The sequence below is a fragment of the Trichosurus vulpecula genome, chromosome 9, assembly GCF_011100635.1.
Source record: "Trichosurus vulpecula isolate mTriVul1 chromosome 9, mTriVul1.pri, whole genome shotgun sequence".
NCBI lineage: Eukaryota > Metazoa > Chordata > Mammalia > Diprotodontia > Phalangeridae > Trichosurus > Trichosurus vulpecula.
In genome coordinates, this window is record NC_050581.1 from 3,449,647 (window position 1) to 3,465,106 (window position 15,460).

A 15,460-nucleotide genomic window follows, 5' to 3' on the forward strand; every position below is an offset into this window, starting at 1 on the left:
AAGGATGCTGGCTTTGGAATCAGAGGATCTGGCTATAGGACCTAAATCCAGTCTGTATCTGCTTTTTAACTACTGGCGCCACGTTGATGCGTTTCATTTCTCAGAGCCTTACTTTCTGCATCTCTAAGATTAAGGGATTGGACTCATCTCTGCGGCCCCTCCCACCTCTAAATCTATGACCCTAAGAAATCATATTTTCATTGGACTAGACTAAAAGCTACCTGAGTGGAAAGAAGTTCAGGAAAGATCACAAGCTTCACATGATAAAACAACGATGAGTTTTTTCTCTGAGGCGTTCAGGAACTGACTACCGAAGTTGGAGTGGTGTAATTGAGGCCAGGAAGCCTTAGAACAACAGAAGGGGCTTGTTAAAGCTGTACTGGAGAAAGGAGGACTGTGAAAGAATGATGAGGATTGCTTAAGGGCCCACTTAATGATTCAAGACAATGGGAAAAAGTCAGGGCCACTCAACTCTCAGGCTGCTTCTGTCTTTTCTACAAAGGAGAATAATCTTGGACTGAAACTGAGACACAACATACATAGGGAACTAGCTGGTGTAAGATTTGCAAAGCCCTTTACAAATACTATTTCATCCTCACCATGGGGAGAGGTTGTGACTTGTTCAGTCACACAGCCAGTGCCTGAAGCTGATTTGAACTCAGGTCATCCTGACTACAGGTCCAGGGCTATGTCCACTGTATGAGCACTGCCTGAGACAGCATCTAGCTGCCCTTGTTAAGTTTCTGTCACCAGGTCCAGATGAACTGCATCCCAGGGGACTGAAGGGACTAGCACACACAACTGCTGACTGTCGATGTTCTGAAAAACCGTGGAGATGTGCCACAGGATTGGAGAAGAGCAAATATCCTCATTTTTAAGAAAGGAAGATTATGGAATCTATAAACCGTAGCCCAGTGAGCTTGATTTTACTGGCAAAATTCTAGAATGATTGTAATGATAAGCAGCTAAAAAAGGGAGCAATGATCACAAAGAACCAGCAAGGCTTAGGATGATGGGATTACAGATTTAAGCTGGTCACCTTCAAGGCCTGCTAACCCAACCGTGTCATTTTATAGATCAAGAAACTAAGACCCAGAGGGATGGGGTTATTTGCCTAAGGTTTCATCAAGAACAAGTGTTTCACTGAAAGATGCAAGAAATTTGGTCAATGCAATGACCAGCCACAGGTCTAGAGGACTGAGGATGAAGCAGGCCCCTGACTTTCTGACACATGTAATGGGCGCAGGTGCAGATCGAGACATACAGTTTTTGGACGTGGCCAATGCAGGAACGTGTCTCACTTCACTCTGCATGTATTAAAAAGGTTTTGATTTTCTCTTCTTTTTCAAATGGAGAGGAAAAGAAAATGAGATTTTAAAAATTAAATAAAAAAGGTATTTCCAGCATAATCCAATTTCCTGTTTTTGGCAGGATTGTTTAGATGGGCATATCTGGAGAATGCTGCAGATCATTTATTTACATTTAGTAAAGCATTTGAAAAATTCTCTCCCTGTTGGTCTTATGAACAATATGGAGAGCTGTGGACTAGACAAGAATACAGTTAATTGTTTTCATATCTGTTTAAATGGCTGAACCCCAAAGTAGTCATTATAGGGTTGATGTCATCTTGGTCTCTAGTGGAGTGCCTTAGGAATCTATACTTGACCATGTGTGTTTAACTTTTTAATAGTAATTTGAATAAAGACATACATGACAATGCTTATTAAATTTGAGGATAACATAAAGATGAGAAGGGTAGCTTACAGATTCTTTCCCCCAAAGCCTATCAAAACTTGATAGGCTAGAACATTTGGTTGAATCTGTTAAGATGAAATTTAATAGGGATATTGTCTTAATAGGAAAAATCTACTTGTGAATTTTAAAAGAAGTCTTCATAAGTACAAAAACGGGGAAGGTATGGATAGAAAATAGTTCATCAGAAAAGTCTTTTGGGGTTTTGGAGGGTTGTAAGCTCAGAGTCTCCTGATAGGGCACCCAAAAAAATTAATTTGCTTTTAGGCATCACTGAGAGGTGTGGCATCTAGGACTAGGAAAGCGATTATCATCCTGTACTCGGCCCTGGTCTGGCCACCTCTAGCATATTTTGTTCATTTCTACATACCAGATTTTAGGCAAGACATTAACAAAGGCCCTTACTTTTTAGTGCCATCCTGCCAGCGTATCTCTAGGGCACACAAGGCACAGAAGAATTCTGAAGAATTAAAAGTGAGTATCCCAGAGAGGGAGGAGCATGTGGCTGATGTTAACAGGCTACAACAGAAAACTGTTATGAGGAACTCCAGAGAACAGAAGTAAAATAAACTGTGATGGGAAGCTAGGCTAGTCACCCGGTGTGAACAAGGGATGACCGAAGGGCATCCAGAGAGCTCTGCTGGGACGTTTGTGGTGTCAGGAGAAACCATCCAGCAGGTTGGGTGAACTTCCCTTGGAAAACTTATGAGAGAACGCAGACAAATCGCACAGGATGGGCAAGCATGGTTGGGTTTAAACTACATTGTTAGAGGGAACTTCCAAATTGATGAGCTACATATTCATTTGAGTATTGATCAGAGGGACGGCACCTGAAATTGACTGAAAATACCAAAGATGGTTAGTATGGAAAAGAGCAGACTTGGAGGAGATGGAGAGGGTGTGAAGGAGGAACATGACAGCTGTCTTTGAGAATTTAGAGGACTGTCATGTGGAAGACTGATTAGATTTGTTCTGCATGGCCAAAAAAGGCAGACATGTAGACTGCAGCTTGAGGTAAGGAAAGTTCCCTAAGAATTAGAGCTGTCCAGAAGTTGCCTGGGCTATCTCGGAAAGTAATGTGCACTTCCATCTCTCATCAGTGGTCTTCAAGCAAAGGCTAGTTGGACACGTGTTTTATAGAGTAGGGTTTTGTTTAGCTGCTGGCTGTACTAAGTAACCTCTGTGGTTTCATATCTGCAATGTTTTGACTCTGAGAATAATAGGTTCCCAGCATAACTCTTATTTTCCATGTGCAAAGGAGCTCCTGACTGGCCCCACTGTTCTTTTCAGAGGAAAAGTAGCATCTCCCAAGGAGTGTTTCTCATGGCTTCTTAAGTAATAGGTGTTTCATAAGCGTGTGGTTGAAAGTGGTCGTATGTGAGCAAAGGTTTCTCTATGTCTTGTGTCACTTGTCACTTTATCAGTGTTTCCCAACTGCCAGTCTGCAACAGATCTTTTATCAATATAGAAAACTTACTTCCAAAGGTTCTTTCTTAAAATTTATAAACTTAAAAAATGTATCCCTCCATCTTCCTGGGTTCTGCTGGCTCTCCTCTTGTTCTTTGTATGCCCCTTTCCCTTTCCTGGAGATTCTGAGAGCCATGGCAGGGAATTCAGATATGGGTTAGGAAGGCCCACACCCTATTTTAGGACCCTTAAATCATCAACTAGGCAGTTACTTATCCATAAGTAAGGTTAGTCTTGATAAGGTGAAGCCTGTAGTAGTGGAAGCAAAGTTTCCCCAGAGCAGCAGCAGGTATAATCAGCACAGGAGGCGAGTGAGGGGTCTTGTTTAGAAAAGTTTAATGGCTGAGGCATTGATAAATTCATAAACCCCTCATTGGTGAGGCTCACTTTTTTAGTTCTCTGGGCCCTGTTTTCACCCTTTTCTCACTGTCTCAGGTTTGGAGGGAGAAAGCAAATAGGAAGTCTAGTAGGATTGCTGACTACAGGGGGATCCAGCCCCTTTGAGGATCCTACTGTAACAGAGGAAGACAACAGGGAGAAAGGTAATATGGAAAAAGAAAAGTAGGAGGCAAGGCTTAACCCCTAAGGTATAAAGAACAGGAGAGTAGCTGGAGGAGGAACCGTTGTTTCTGGAAGGAGCAGGCAAAGCTCTCAAGAACAAGGCAGTAACCTATATAGTTACAGGGCAAGTGGTACCACGTATAGTAGGGACAGCCAGGTAGCAAGCCCGGGGCAGTGCTAACCAATGTCCCTTCCTCAGCTTCTGACCACAATATGCAGCAGAAAAGAACAACTGGTCCCAGGAGAGAGAAACAGGATTGGGCCAATTAAGACCCCACTTGGAGTGTTCCTACTGCAGCCTACCCCACAGGGCTTTGAGACCTCAGAGAAAGCTGGAGCCAGGACACTCCAGAGATGCTGTGGCTTGGGAGGGGCTGCTAGTCGATAACACTAAGATCCCAAAGATGTTAGTCTGGAGGTTCCTGGGATAAAGAGATGGGGTCCTGTCAGCTGTGGAGCCGCCGCATAGGTCAGCAGCAGCACCAAAGCTTGGAGAGACATCTTCCAGCTCAAGAACGGGGCTCAGAGCAGGCAAGGAAGGGCTCAGTGGCCAGGCAGCTCCAGAGGAGAGGCAGCTGTGGGTGTGGCTGAAAGAGTGGACTAGTCCTGGAAAAAGAAGAACCCAGGTGTGAGAGATAAAAGATGATGTAAGGGAATGGGGGAAGAAAGAAAATAATTTGGAGGAGGGAGGAGGAGGAGCAAGAGAGCAGAAGGTAAACCAGGACTCATTAGGGCTGAGAGCCAGGTGCGCTATGCCTGTGTCATGGAGGCCCCTCCACCCCCATCCCTTGCCCAACTTCTTACCCATTCATCCTCGTCCACTCCCTCAAAAGAATCTTGGGGGAGGGGGTCCTCCCGGTTACCCAACTTTGCTACCATGGCACTTAGCAGCTGAGGAAAAAATAAAAGGAGGGAGGGAAGTATGAGGAAAAATTCAGCCCCAACAGGGACTCCCCAACACCTCCTCCAGTTCAGAGAAGGAAGACTAGACAGTGGGTAACAGACCATTTCTGTAAACCAAAGGTTAAAAAGTCAGAAATAGCTTGGGGCAGGACCAGAAGCAGTCAGGAGTTGGTGGCTGAGAAGGGCATAGACTCTGTTGCCTTTCCTCCAGATTTCAATGTGAATCAACATTCAGCCTAGTCTGGAGAGTCAGGTGGGAGGTGTTTTGAAGGGACAATTGCCAACAACTGGCTTTGATTCACACTTTGCCTCTATGGGGGTCGCTGATGGGGTCTTCTGTTTCTTGGTGATGCCCAATTGTGTTGACCCCTATCTGGGCCACCAGTCCCACCTCTTCTTTCTTCTGCTCATCCGACTTCTCTTCAAGATAGACAGATGAGGGCAAGGTCCGCCGTGTTGGAGCTTCTCTGGGGGCCTCACTCACTGTGGATGTAAAAACTGTGTTATAGCCTGCTGGTTTGGTTTTTTTATCCCCTTACTAACTTATAGTAGAGTATTTAATAAACCTTTATTGCATTGGACTATGGAATTGGAGGAAATAGCCATTGTGGGACCAGGTGGTCTCTCTTTGACCGTTTCATTCTCTGGTGGGTGAGCCGGCTCTCCTCATGCTGCACTAGCTTGCCCTATGGCAAGAACAGCTGTGTATGGACAGAAGCAATAGTAATCATTTAAGCTCTGATGTGTAGGAAACACTGTGGGGGCATGAAAATAAATATGACACCTCCAAGATCTTACAGACTAGTCAGAGAGTCAGAACACATGCGTGGAAACACAAAAAGGTGTGCAGAACAACAGTGTCGGTATATGTCCTGTATGTCCAGGAGACTGGCTCCTTTCCTATGCTCAACAGGAATGAGCCCCACCTTCTACAGGCTCTTGGAACAGCCCATCTCATTAACCCCCTGCCCACTCATTTCATCCTGAGCCTTTTTGGTCATTTCTTCTGCCCCGGGGCTCCCCAAGTCAAATGCATCCTCCGCCCTCCTCCTCCACCGTTCTTGAGGCTCTTTCCCCCCTTCTTGGCCCCAAACCTTCTAGCTCTTCTGGCCCTTCATCCTACCTGGGGTCATTCCTGGGGGCTGGAGGTTGAGGCGGCGGTGCTGTCCGTTGGCACCCCCCAGCCAGGCAGCAGCACTGAGTGCAGGCTCCCAGCATACAGCAGTCTCTGGGTATACGTCATCCTGGAAGAACTCTTTCTGTAGGGAGTAGTGACACTGAGATACTGTCTGTTTTGCCAAAGGCATAGATAGCTACAGGAGGCTATGTTTGCTGTGGGCAACTTGAGGGGTCCAGGCTCCTTCCCCTCTAGTCTGGTGAGGGTGGCAGCTGAGGGAATCCCCATGATCCCAAGGCATCTGGTGAGATAAGCATTTTTGGCTGGGGTGGGGCAGTAAGTAGGTCTTTCCTGACGAGGTGGTAGTTTTCCGTGATTGGGTTTGCTTCCCAACTCACCCGGACCCTGGGAAGTCGGAAAGCAACTGGTTCTAGGGAAGTCTGACGGAGTCGAAGGCCCCGGGCAAACTCCACCTGTTGTACCTCACATTCCGTCTTGGGTAAGAAAGCAAAGCCCTGGGTGGGGTGGGAAGGAGAGGCAGGGTTAGAGCTCAGGACAGAGCAAGCCAGGCTGTCTAGTGCTTCCCTACCCATCAGAAGTAGCAGGCCTCCTTCCAGTAGGCTCTGGGAACAAGTCAGCCACTAGCCGGGCATCAACTTGACTTAACCAACCAGTTTCCTCTTCTGCAGAGATCAACACCTGCTCCCTGGCTCTTCCAGGGCAGAACCCACTTCTTGAGTGACCACTAGAGGGCAGGGTCTCCCTGCTATCAGCTCTTTGATCCAGGGCCACGTGCCTTCTAGTGGCTGACAAGGTTAATGTCCCCCTGTGAGGGCAGCATTGGGTCATGAAGTAGAGTGGATCCACTTCATTCCAGGAAACAGGGGCCTCGAAGCACAGCCCAGAAGTGGCTGCATCACCTAGGGATGGGAAAAGGGACTGGGGATGCCCAGAGCAGAATGGAAATGGAGGACCTTTACCTTATGGGGATCAGATGAGGTGAAGCTGTTGCACTCCAGGAAGAAGGGAACCTCTGGGAGTAGTTCATACACAAATACTCGTGTGTCACCCTGGTAGTAGGAGGGAACTGAGAAAATGCTGCAGCCATCTCTTCCCAGCCTGACCCAGGTTAAACCACCCCAAGGGCCCACCGGGGCATCCAGCCCAGATCTCCCCATTCCAGTCCTGCTACCCTCCTGTGAACCATCTTTCTCAGTCCAAAGAGCACACCCAGTACCACTCCAGCCCATGTGCACATGCCAGACCCCAGACTGACCTTGCCGGTGAGAAGGACAAGGCCAGTGTCTGGATCATAGTTGGGTAGGAGGGTGGAAGGTGCCACATCAAGGCCCAGCACAGCCAGTGGGCCCCCAGCCAACGATCCTGCCCCATACAAGAGAAGCTGGCGCTCACTCCGACTGCAAGGGTAACCGTGAAAAGGGCCTCAGAACTTGAAGAACAGAAATGGAGTTCAGAGGGGCAGCATGGGTATAGGACGCTTTGGTTTGAGAACTATTCTTCCTTTCCAGTGCCTTTAGAATGCATCCATTCCAAAATTCCCACTGCCCCCAAATTAGTCTCAGGCCCTCAATTCTTACAGTAATTTTTAAACTAGTTTTCCTTAAACTTTCTAATCCATTCAGTATGATGCTAGCATATTCATTATCCTTAAAAAACAACTCTTAAAGATTTTAAAATTATAGAATGTGAGTCCTGGAAGGCACCTTACGGACCATCTAATCTAACCTTACCCTTTTGCTCAAAAACGTTCAGTGACTCCCTGTTGCCTAAAAAATAAAATTCAAATTCCTTCATTTGGCATTTCCTTCTACAATGTGCTCCCAATGTTTACTTTGCCAGCCTCATCTCCCATGAATCCTCTTTATGTCCCATATTTGCCGATCAATCTAGACTGCTCACCATTTTCTGAGTATACACGACTCCAAGCTCAAGCTTTTCTCTGTACTTGGAGGGCCAGTCCCCCATCCCTGCCTGTTCTTCAATGCCCAGCTCACGTTAGCTCCTTGCAGACATTCTCCTGTCCTCTCTTAGCACTTCATCTGGCCAATTCCACAGCGCTTATCAAATAACTGTTTTATACTGCAGTGTGTACATGCTTTATCTCTTGTGCTGCGTTGTAACTCCATGGGCTTTGTCTTATTTACTTATCTGTATGGCTTCCCCAATGCCAACCATTGTGGCTAACACCTAATAGGTACTTAATCAATTTTTCTTGAATGAATATGATCAGAACTAGGAGGACTTGGGGGCTGAAAGCCTCAGTAGGGATTGATTTAGTACCTAGGAGATGGTTTTTCAAAAGAATGGTTTGGGGGAAGTTGCAAGTTCTAGAAAATAATGGGATGCTTCACCTGTCAAAACCAGACACCAGCAGACACCGGCCATCACACACCCAGACCACACGAGCTCCTCGACCTCCTTCAGGGCCAGGACCCTCCTGTAAGGTAGAGTATAACTAGTGTGATCCAGTTGGCTTGAGTTGTTCATGACAGGACATGGGTGGGACCAATGACCTCTCTGTCCTGCCCAAGCCCTAATGTCCCCTCACCTGGATAGGTTCTGGGCTACGCCGGGGATCAAAGATCCGAACCTTCCCATCTTTGCACACTGTTGCCAAGAGTTGCCCATCAGGGCTCCAAGCCATGCTGAAGATCTGGAAGAGGCACAGGGATGAAGTACAGCCTTGGTCTTGCTCCTTTGGGCATCCCAAACCAACATTCCAGACCCTGGCGGTCTGACTCTGCCCCACCTAGAACTTCTGTGCTGTCCCTTGCTTTTACCCAACTAGGATCATGTGAGGATTAAACAAGTTACCCCAGTGTCTCATTTTCCCAAGCTTTATCATCCCCACCCCCCCACTTAACAGTCTGATGCTTTGACCTCTTCCCACCTGGTCCCTATGACCCTGCAGCCTTATCTTCTCCATCCCTGCCTGCAGGTCCCAGATCCGCACACTCAAGTCATAGGAAGAGGAGGCCAACACATCAGATGCCAATGGGTGGAAGCGCAGGGAGTAGATCTTCTCTGTATGGCCTGGGGGAGGTTAGGGAAGCAGGATCATGTGATTAAGGCACCCTGCCTTCTGCCCTCCATCCTCCTCATCTCACACCTCCCTCCATCTTCCTTGTCTCACCTGTTAGTATGGCCTCAGGTGTTGTCAGAACCTCCTGCAGTCCTTCAGGGGGTACCCTCCATAGCCGTATCCGGGCATCTTCCCCAGCTGTGGACAGGAGTGGGTCATCCAGTCGGAAACCCCATTCCCCTTCCCAGATGCTCCTGAGCTTCCATACTCTGTCCTATTACCCACAGAAAAGCTTCTTGATCTAAACTGGCCATAGCGGAGGAAGAGAGGGGTCCAGGGATTCAGCTGTGGCATATCAAGCCCAGTGCAGAGAAAGAAGCTAGCTCAGAGGGTGGCTAGGGAGGTCATTACAGACAGGGGAAAAGAGAGAATCAGCCCCAAGGGGCAATGTCTGCCTGATGAGCTCGAGATGGAGCCCCCACCCTCCCTTACCCACAGCGAGGCGGTACAGGTCAAATGGATCCCAGGTGAGGTCAGTGACAGGCACCCCGTTCTGTAGCGTGGGCAGTGCAGTATCGGGCAGACGGCCAGGTTTTCGCAGCTGGAATATGAGGTGCTCCATGTCCCAGGGCCCATAAGTGCCAGGCAGAAGAAAGGCACCTTCCAACCCTGAACCCACAGTGTCAACAGCCAAGCAAGCATGTTTAGGCCCCTGCCTAGAGCTGAGCTGGGATGGGATCCTCTCAATCACACAGGTGGCTCAAGTTCTCTACCCACTGTCCATGCCCCACTTATGGTTCTCCAATTTCCCCAACTATGATATCCAGGGAGGTTGGCACAAGGTACGATTGCTTGTTACTTCCCAAAGGCACAATAGGCAGGACAGCGATCTAGCAGTCAAGGGGCATATCTAAGGGACACTGAAAGATCCCCCCAATTACTGTGACTGCAGTAAAGCATCATTGTTCTCTGGGAAGGATGACACCTTGGCTGGTCAAGGCATTTGCAAGAATCACCATTGGTGAGTAACGCCTCATCTCCTGCTGCTACCGAGCCGGGAGTCACTGTGAGGTTTGGTGAGATCGAGTTTGAGAGGCCCTAGGCATGTGGGGGACAGGGAGCAGAGGGAGCTGTATGTGTGTGTATGAGGTGGTGGGAAGATGGGCAGGGAATGGAGTAGAGGGTTGGACATTGAAGATTAAGCCTTCCCACTTTCTACTCCTGCCTGGGACTGGTTCTTACCCCAGGGATTTGCCCTGCAACTGGCTCTAGGACCCTACGTGGTCAGCTGGAGAGAGATGAAGGGAAGCTAAGCATCAAGGAATAAGGAAACTGAAGTCAGTTGGTTCCTCACCTCCAGAATAGCCACCTGCCCACCTGTGCTCAGCAGAGGCACAGCAACATGGAGGCGATTGGCACAGAACCCATCACTCTCCCCAGGTGTGGTAAGGTTGAGTCCCTTGAGGTTGGTGATGTGGGTATCACGATGGAGCACAGTACCCTGGGCATGGCGGAACTTGGAGCTAGGGCCTAAGGGAAAGGGGAAGAAGAATTGGGAGGACAGCAAGGGGGTATAAAGAAACATATTAAGAGGTATTTCAACAAATACAATGCATCCTCTTGGAACAGCCCTTCTACCCTAGGCCTCCCAGGTGGGGATCTTTTTCTTCGGTACCTCTGAGCTTGGTCTGGAATGAACAATGGAATAAAGCCCCAGAAGTCTGAGTCACTACCTTGTGTCACCTTGGACCGAAATGGTTCACTTTCTGAGTTTCGGTTTCTTCTTCTGTCAAGTGAGGGAATACTACCTGTTGTATCTCTCTCCCTTCAAAGAGATGTCGTGAGGAATAAATGAGAAAACAGATCTAAAAACACCTTGGAAGATATTACAATGGGCTGCTTGCCCAGAGCTCATTGGCCAGGCAAGCTGACTTTCCACATCCCACAAGAACAGCATGGCCAAGGAAGGGATGCCTGCAGGATAGGTGGCTGGGCAGTGGGGAGTCAATGTCCATGGTGCCCTCCTGGGGTGACATAGCCCCATCACAGATGTATGGCTCAGTTCTAAAGGGCTTGAAGATAATCTTCTAACACTCCTTTATTGCTCTGTGTGAGGCCCAGGGAGCTGTCAGTGTTTCCCAGTTCCAACTTACCCAGGAGGCTCTGCAGTGACCTCTGGGAGGGGCTGGTGCCAATGCCACTGGTGCTAGAGAGAGATCGGCCCACACTAGAGGGGGTGGAGGGTGAGGTGAGAGAGCTGGGTGGGGAGGAGAAGCTGCCCTCCTAGAGGGAAGAGGAAAACAAGCTAGGGTCAGAGGGCTGCTAGCTTCTCAGACATTCCTTCCTTCACCCCTGCAGGTGAAAAACAGGGGTATCTCATTACCTGTTCAGAATGGATCAGCCCTCAGTCTGCTCAAATCCTGCCCAGGCGCAGTGTTAGTGAACATGGAGGCAAACCAGAAAGAGCTCTGGAGTCTTGCACTCCTGGCCTAGGCCTTGGGCTCTACCCAGACCCTCCTCTCAGGATTTCAGACACAACTTGTCCCTTGGCCCCTGACTATTTGGTTAAGGGCCAGGTCCTGTCTTTTTCAATTGTCCATTCCATGTTCTGGGGCCCAGTGATGGAAAGTTAGTAGCACTTACACTTGGGTCTGTGTCACTCATTGGCACCTCCTGAAGCTGGGTGGCAGTAGAAGAGAGTTCTGTGGGCACCAGGCAGGAAGTGAAGCTAGCATGAGGCCGGTGGGCAGGATTCAGACTGACCCTCTGGACCTGTGTAAAGGGTCCCAGAGAGTAAAATCAGGGGCTGGGCCCGGGAAGGGAAGGCAGCAGCAGGGGGTGGGGAGGGTGGGTATCAAGACCAGAGTTCCAGAATGATGCAGAGCATGAGGCTCTACCATGTGGCTGGCTCACAGAAAAAAGCACTGGCTGTGGGATCAAAATAAAAGCTCTCCTCCCCAGTCCCTTTAAACAGGCATGCATTCATGCCCAGGAATGCCCACTCAGGTGCTTCCCCATTTCCTAGAAAGGGAAGAATGGAAAGGGGTAAAAGGTAGGAGGGGGCAAGATTGTGTCTGAAAGAGCCAAAGCGTCTCAACCTGAGCTAAGAGCTCACCTGCTGATTGTCTCCAGCCCACCAGCCCTGGGCACTGGTGGCAGGCACACTGCCCACAGCATCAGAAAACAAGTCTTCATGGAATTCTACGGACTGGCAGGACAAATGAGCATTCGGCCATTGAAATTTCAGACTAATGTTCCAACCTGTTTCTGCCTACTGACCCCAGGGAATTCTTTCTCCCAGTTCCCAATAAGAGGTCTCCCCTATTCCCATCTATTCCCAATGGAGAAGTGTGAGGGGCATAATCCAGCCTTAGACCTTCTTACCTTTCGGGGCACAACATAGCTGATGGGTATGATGGCACTCTCGCTGAGCTGCAGCACCCGAAGCACCTCACAGTCCAGCACAGCCAGTGCCCGACGAGGTACCAGGGCCATTCCCCGGCACTTGGGCTCCAGGACACACTGGTTCACTGGAAGGTGCCCAGGCATGGGTCATGGTCTCAACCAGGGGTATGGGAAGGGAGATCAAGGTAGGAAGAGACTAAAAGTCAGGAGCAGGGAAGGGAAGCAAACGTGGGGCAGAGTGGGAAAGGGAGAAAGACTCAAGGGGAAGGGCACTTACCTTGGGTCAATGTGGCCTGTTGCAGTGACACTTCATAGCAGTATATCAGATTCTCACCCTGCAACATAGCCCCGTGGCTCCTGACTCCTTTGCCTCTTAGTCCTTCACCTTCCCAGCTAACCACTCGTTCTGGCCCATAATACCTCCCAAAGGGTTTTATGGGCCAGAAACCTCAGTGGAGGCCCCCAGAATCCTAAGTGATAGGGAGAGCCCTTTGGGCCGTCTAGGCCGTGTGTAGGCATGAAAGGGAAGTGATCATTCCTAGTCAGGGTCAGAAGACACGTTGAGGGCCAACGCATTTGGTCTGGGATGGATTTAATTACTATCTCTATGCTAATGATTCTCAAGCCCTCTGATCCTGCTGCTAATTCTAATCTTGCATCTCCAACTGCCTTTCAGACATCAGGACTCGATGTCCAGTAGTCATTTCAAACTCAATGTATCCAAAATAACACTGATCACCTTTCCCTCCAAACCCTCTCCTTTTCTTTTACTGTAGAGGCCGCTGCCGTTCTCTAAGGCCCTCAGGCTCACGACCTAGGAATCAACCTGGATTCCTCACTATATCTCACTCCCCATATCCAAGCATTTGTCAAAGCCTACCAGTTTATCTCGGCAACATCACTGGAATAAGCCCCCTCCTCTGACCCTGCCATCACCTCCCACCTGGATGTCTGCCTGCCTCAGGCCTCTCTCCACTCCAATCCGTCTTCCGTTAAACTACTAAAACGATCTTTCTAAAGCTCAGGTCTGTGTCACGCTGCTACTCAACAAAGTCCAGGAGCAAATACAAAACGCTCTGTTTGTCATTTGAAGTCCCTTATGACCTAGCCACCTCTTACCGTTCCAGTCTTCTTACACTTTACTCCTCAACACGTGCCCTTCCACCCAGGGACACTGGCCTCATGAACAAGAAACTCCATCTCTTGGCTCCAGGAATTTTCTCTGGCTGTCCTCTATGCCTGGAATGCTCCCCTCCTCCATTCTCCCTACTAACCTCCCTAGCTTCAAATCCCAATTTAAAATCTTTTACTGAAAGACTTCTTCAATGCATGTGCCTTCTTTCTGTTAATTCCTTTTATCCTCTTTGCTCTTGCTTTGTATATATTTGTTTATATGTTGTCTCCATTAGATTGTAAGTTCCTTGAGGGCATGGGTTGTCTTTTGCCTCTTTTTGTATCCCTAGTGCTTGGCACAATGCCAGGCACATAGTAGGTGCTTAATAAATGTTGGTTGATTGGAAAACCAGCGGTCGGTATTATCTTCTTTGACATGTAACCTTTCACTCAAGTCAAGCCTCTTTGACATGCTGTTTGTCCTTATCATCATAGGATTTTCAGCAAATGAATTCTAAGGTGCCTTTTGACCTTGAGAATCTATGATTCTCACTCACCTTTCCACCTAGGATTAGGAGCCCAGAGTCAGCATCTAGCAGTGGGATGAGAGACCTGTAAAAACAAAAAGGCATAATCACCGAGAAGCAGGACTCTCTCAAGGTCCCCTCAAGGGAGGAAGGAACTCCCTGGAGTCAGCCAGAGTACTATTTTCCATGGGTCAACATACCATATGCATTCGGTGTGTGCGTGTGCATGTGCATGCGTGTGTGTGTGTGTGTGTGTGTGTGTGTGTGTGTGTGTGTGTGCGCGCGCGTATGTATTCCTCTACTACAGTATAAGGTCATCTTAGGGCAGAGATCATACCTTATTCATCTTTTATCTTCCCTAGCACAAAGCATAATACATTGTGCACACATAAATAGGAAGGACCTGCTATTTTATCAATATGGGGGACTTCAGATGTGGCAATTCCTTCCACAAATGCAAACTGTAATCCCTAGAGAGTGCCCTGAGGCACAAAGAAGTCATGACTTTTCCTGGGCAACTAGGTTAATAAGTGTCAGAGGGTCTATATCCTCCACTCGACTAATTTGCAAGGAGTAGGGATTTACAAAAATGTTTAGTGAATAAATGAACGGGCTTGGTAGTGGGCAAAATCTGTCCCCAAGCTACTAATTCTTCTCTGCCTCTAGCTGAGCCCTGCTGGAGTTAAGGCTCCTTAGAATAACAGGCACAAGCGATTTGGTCTTGTCAGGGGGACGACAGTCAAACAGGACGTACGTTCTCCAACCCCAGGAGAAAGACCTCTGGGGCTGCCGAGATTTGGAGTGTTGAGTTAGCTGGAATTATTGCTCTATCAAATTTGATCTCCCATTTTTCTCCCAGACACATCCTCTAGAATTCCAGCTAAATTGGCATCATGAAAATACTTGGGAGTGCATATCTCCCTACCCCCACTCCTGCAAAACAAAACAGAACAAGCCTCCAATAAAGCTCTAAAATGTGGCAGAACAATGAGAAATAAAACCAAAAAAGGAACAGTTATAAAGCTCCTTCATCCAGGCCAGGATTGCACAAGAAAACGGTCAGAAACCTGCCGAGGTTCTGAGCAAAAACAGCCCAGGGTAGGGGGAAGACAAGCAGTCTGGAGCCACAGCAGGGACACAGGCAGCCTCTCCCTGAGCCACAGCAGGGGACAAGGCCAGCCCACTGCCTACACCAGAACCACAGGATAAGCTACAGCAGGATTGGGCCAGGAAAGCAAATCACTAGGAGTCTTGCAGAATCTGGTTAAGAACCTGTCCGGGTTACACTGAAAGATGGAGCCAGCTCTGCAACTGGAGAAGGTGACAGAAAAGGGGCTCAGGTCAAAATCTAAGTTAGGCCACCAGGAGACTAAACTCAAACCCAGGGATTCCTGCAGAGGGTAAGACCTGATCTTAGCCACCACATCCAAAATCAAGTAGTGCCCTCCTACTTCTATGTAAGAGCATGGGAGAGATCAGAGTCTGACTTAAGCACAAAGTCCCAACTTAGAAACTAAGGCTGGAGATAGGATTAAACAGAATAAAATGCCAAACACGATGAAGAAATATCAT

At 48.4% G+C, this 15,460-nt stretch overlaps 1 protein-coding gene across 1 annotated transcript in view; it reads right to left on the reverse strand.

Annotated features, from left to right (window-relative positions):
* Positions 1-3,538: 3,538 nt before the first annotated feature.
* Positions 3,539-15,460, reverse strand: part of LOC118831522 (coronin-7-like) — a 105,750-nt gene continuing 93,828 nt past the window's right edge. Inside the window, exons 10-28 of the mRNA XM_036738891.1 lie at positions 13,919-13,973; positions 12,526-12,583; positions 12,228-12,373; positions 11,959-12,051; positions 11,487-11,615; positions 10,997-11,126; positions 10,198-10,373; positions 9,336-9,444; positions 8,955-9,041; positions 8,712-8,854; positions 8,370-8,474; positions 8,173-8,258; positions 7,077-7,218; positions 6,781-6,870; positions 6,199-6,315; positions 5,807-5,942; positions 5,075-5,166; positions 4,585-4,671; positions 3,539-4,386 (exon numbers count right to left, since the gene is read on the reverse strand). Coding sequence (XP_036594786.1) covers positions 4,381-4,386; positions 4,585-4,671; positions 5,075-5,166; positions 5,807-5,942; positions 6,199-6,315; positions 6,781-6,870; positions 7,077-7,218; positions 8,173-8,258; positions 8,370-8,474; positions 8,712-8,854; positions 8,955-9,041; positions 9,336-9,444; positions 10,198-10,373; positions 10,997-11,126; positions 11,487-11,615; positions 11,959-12,051; positions 12,228-12,373; positions 12,526-12,583; positions 13,919-13,973 — 1,987 coding nt within the window. The 3' untranslated portion in view covers positions 3,539-4,380. The remainder of the gene's footprint in view (positions 4,387-4,584; positions 4,672-5,074; positions 5,167-5,806; positions 5,943-6,198; positions 6,316-6,780; positions 6,871-7,076; positions 7,219-8,172; positions 8,259-8,369; positions 8,475-8,711; positions 8,855-8,954; positions 9,042-9,335; positions 9,445-10,197; positions 10,374-10,996; positions 11,127-11,486; positions 11,616-11,958; positions 12,052-12,227; positions 12,374-12,525; positions 12,584-13,918; positions 13,974-15,460) is intronic.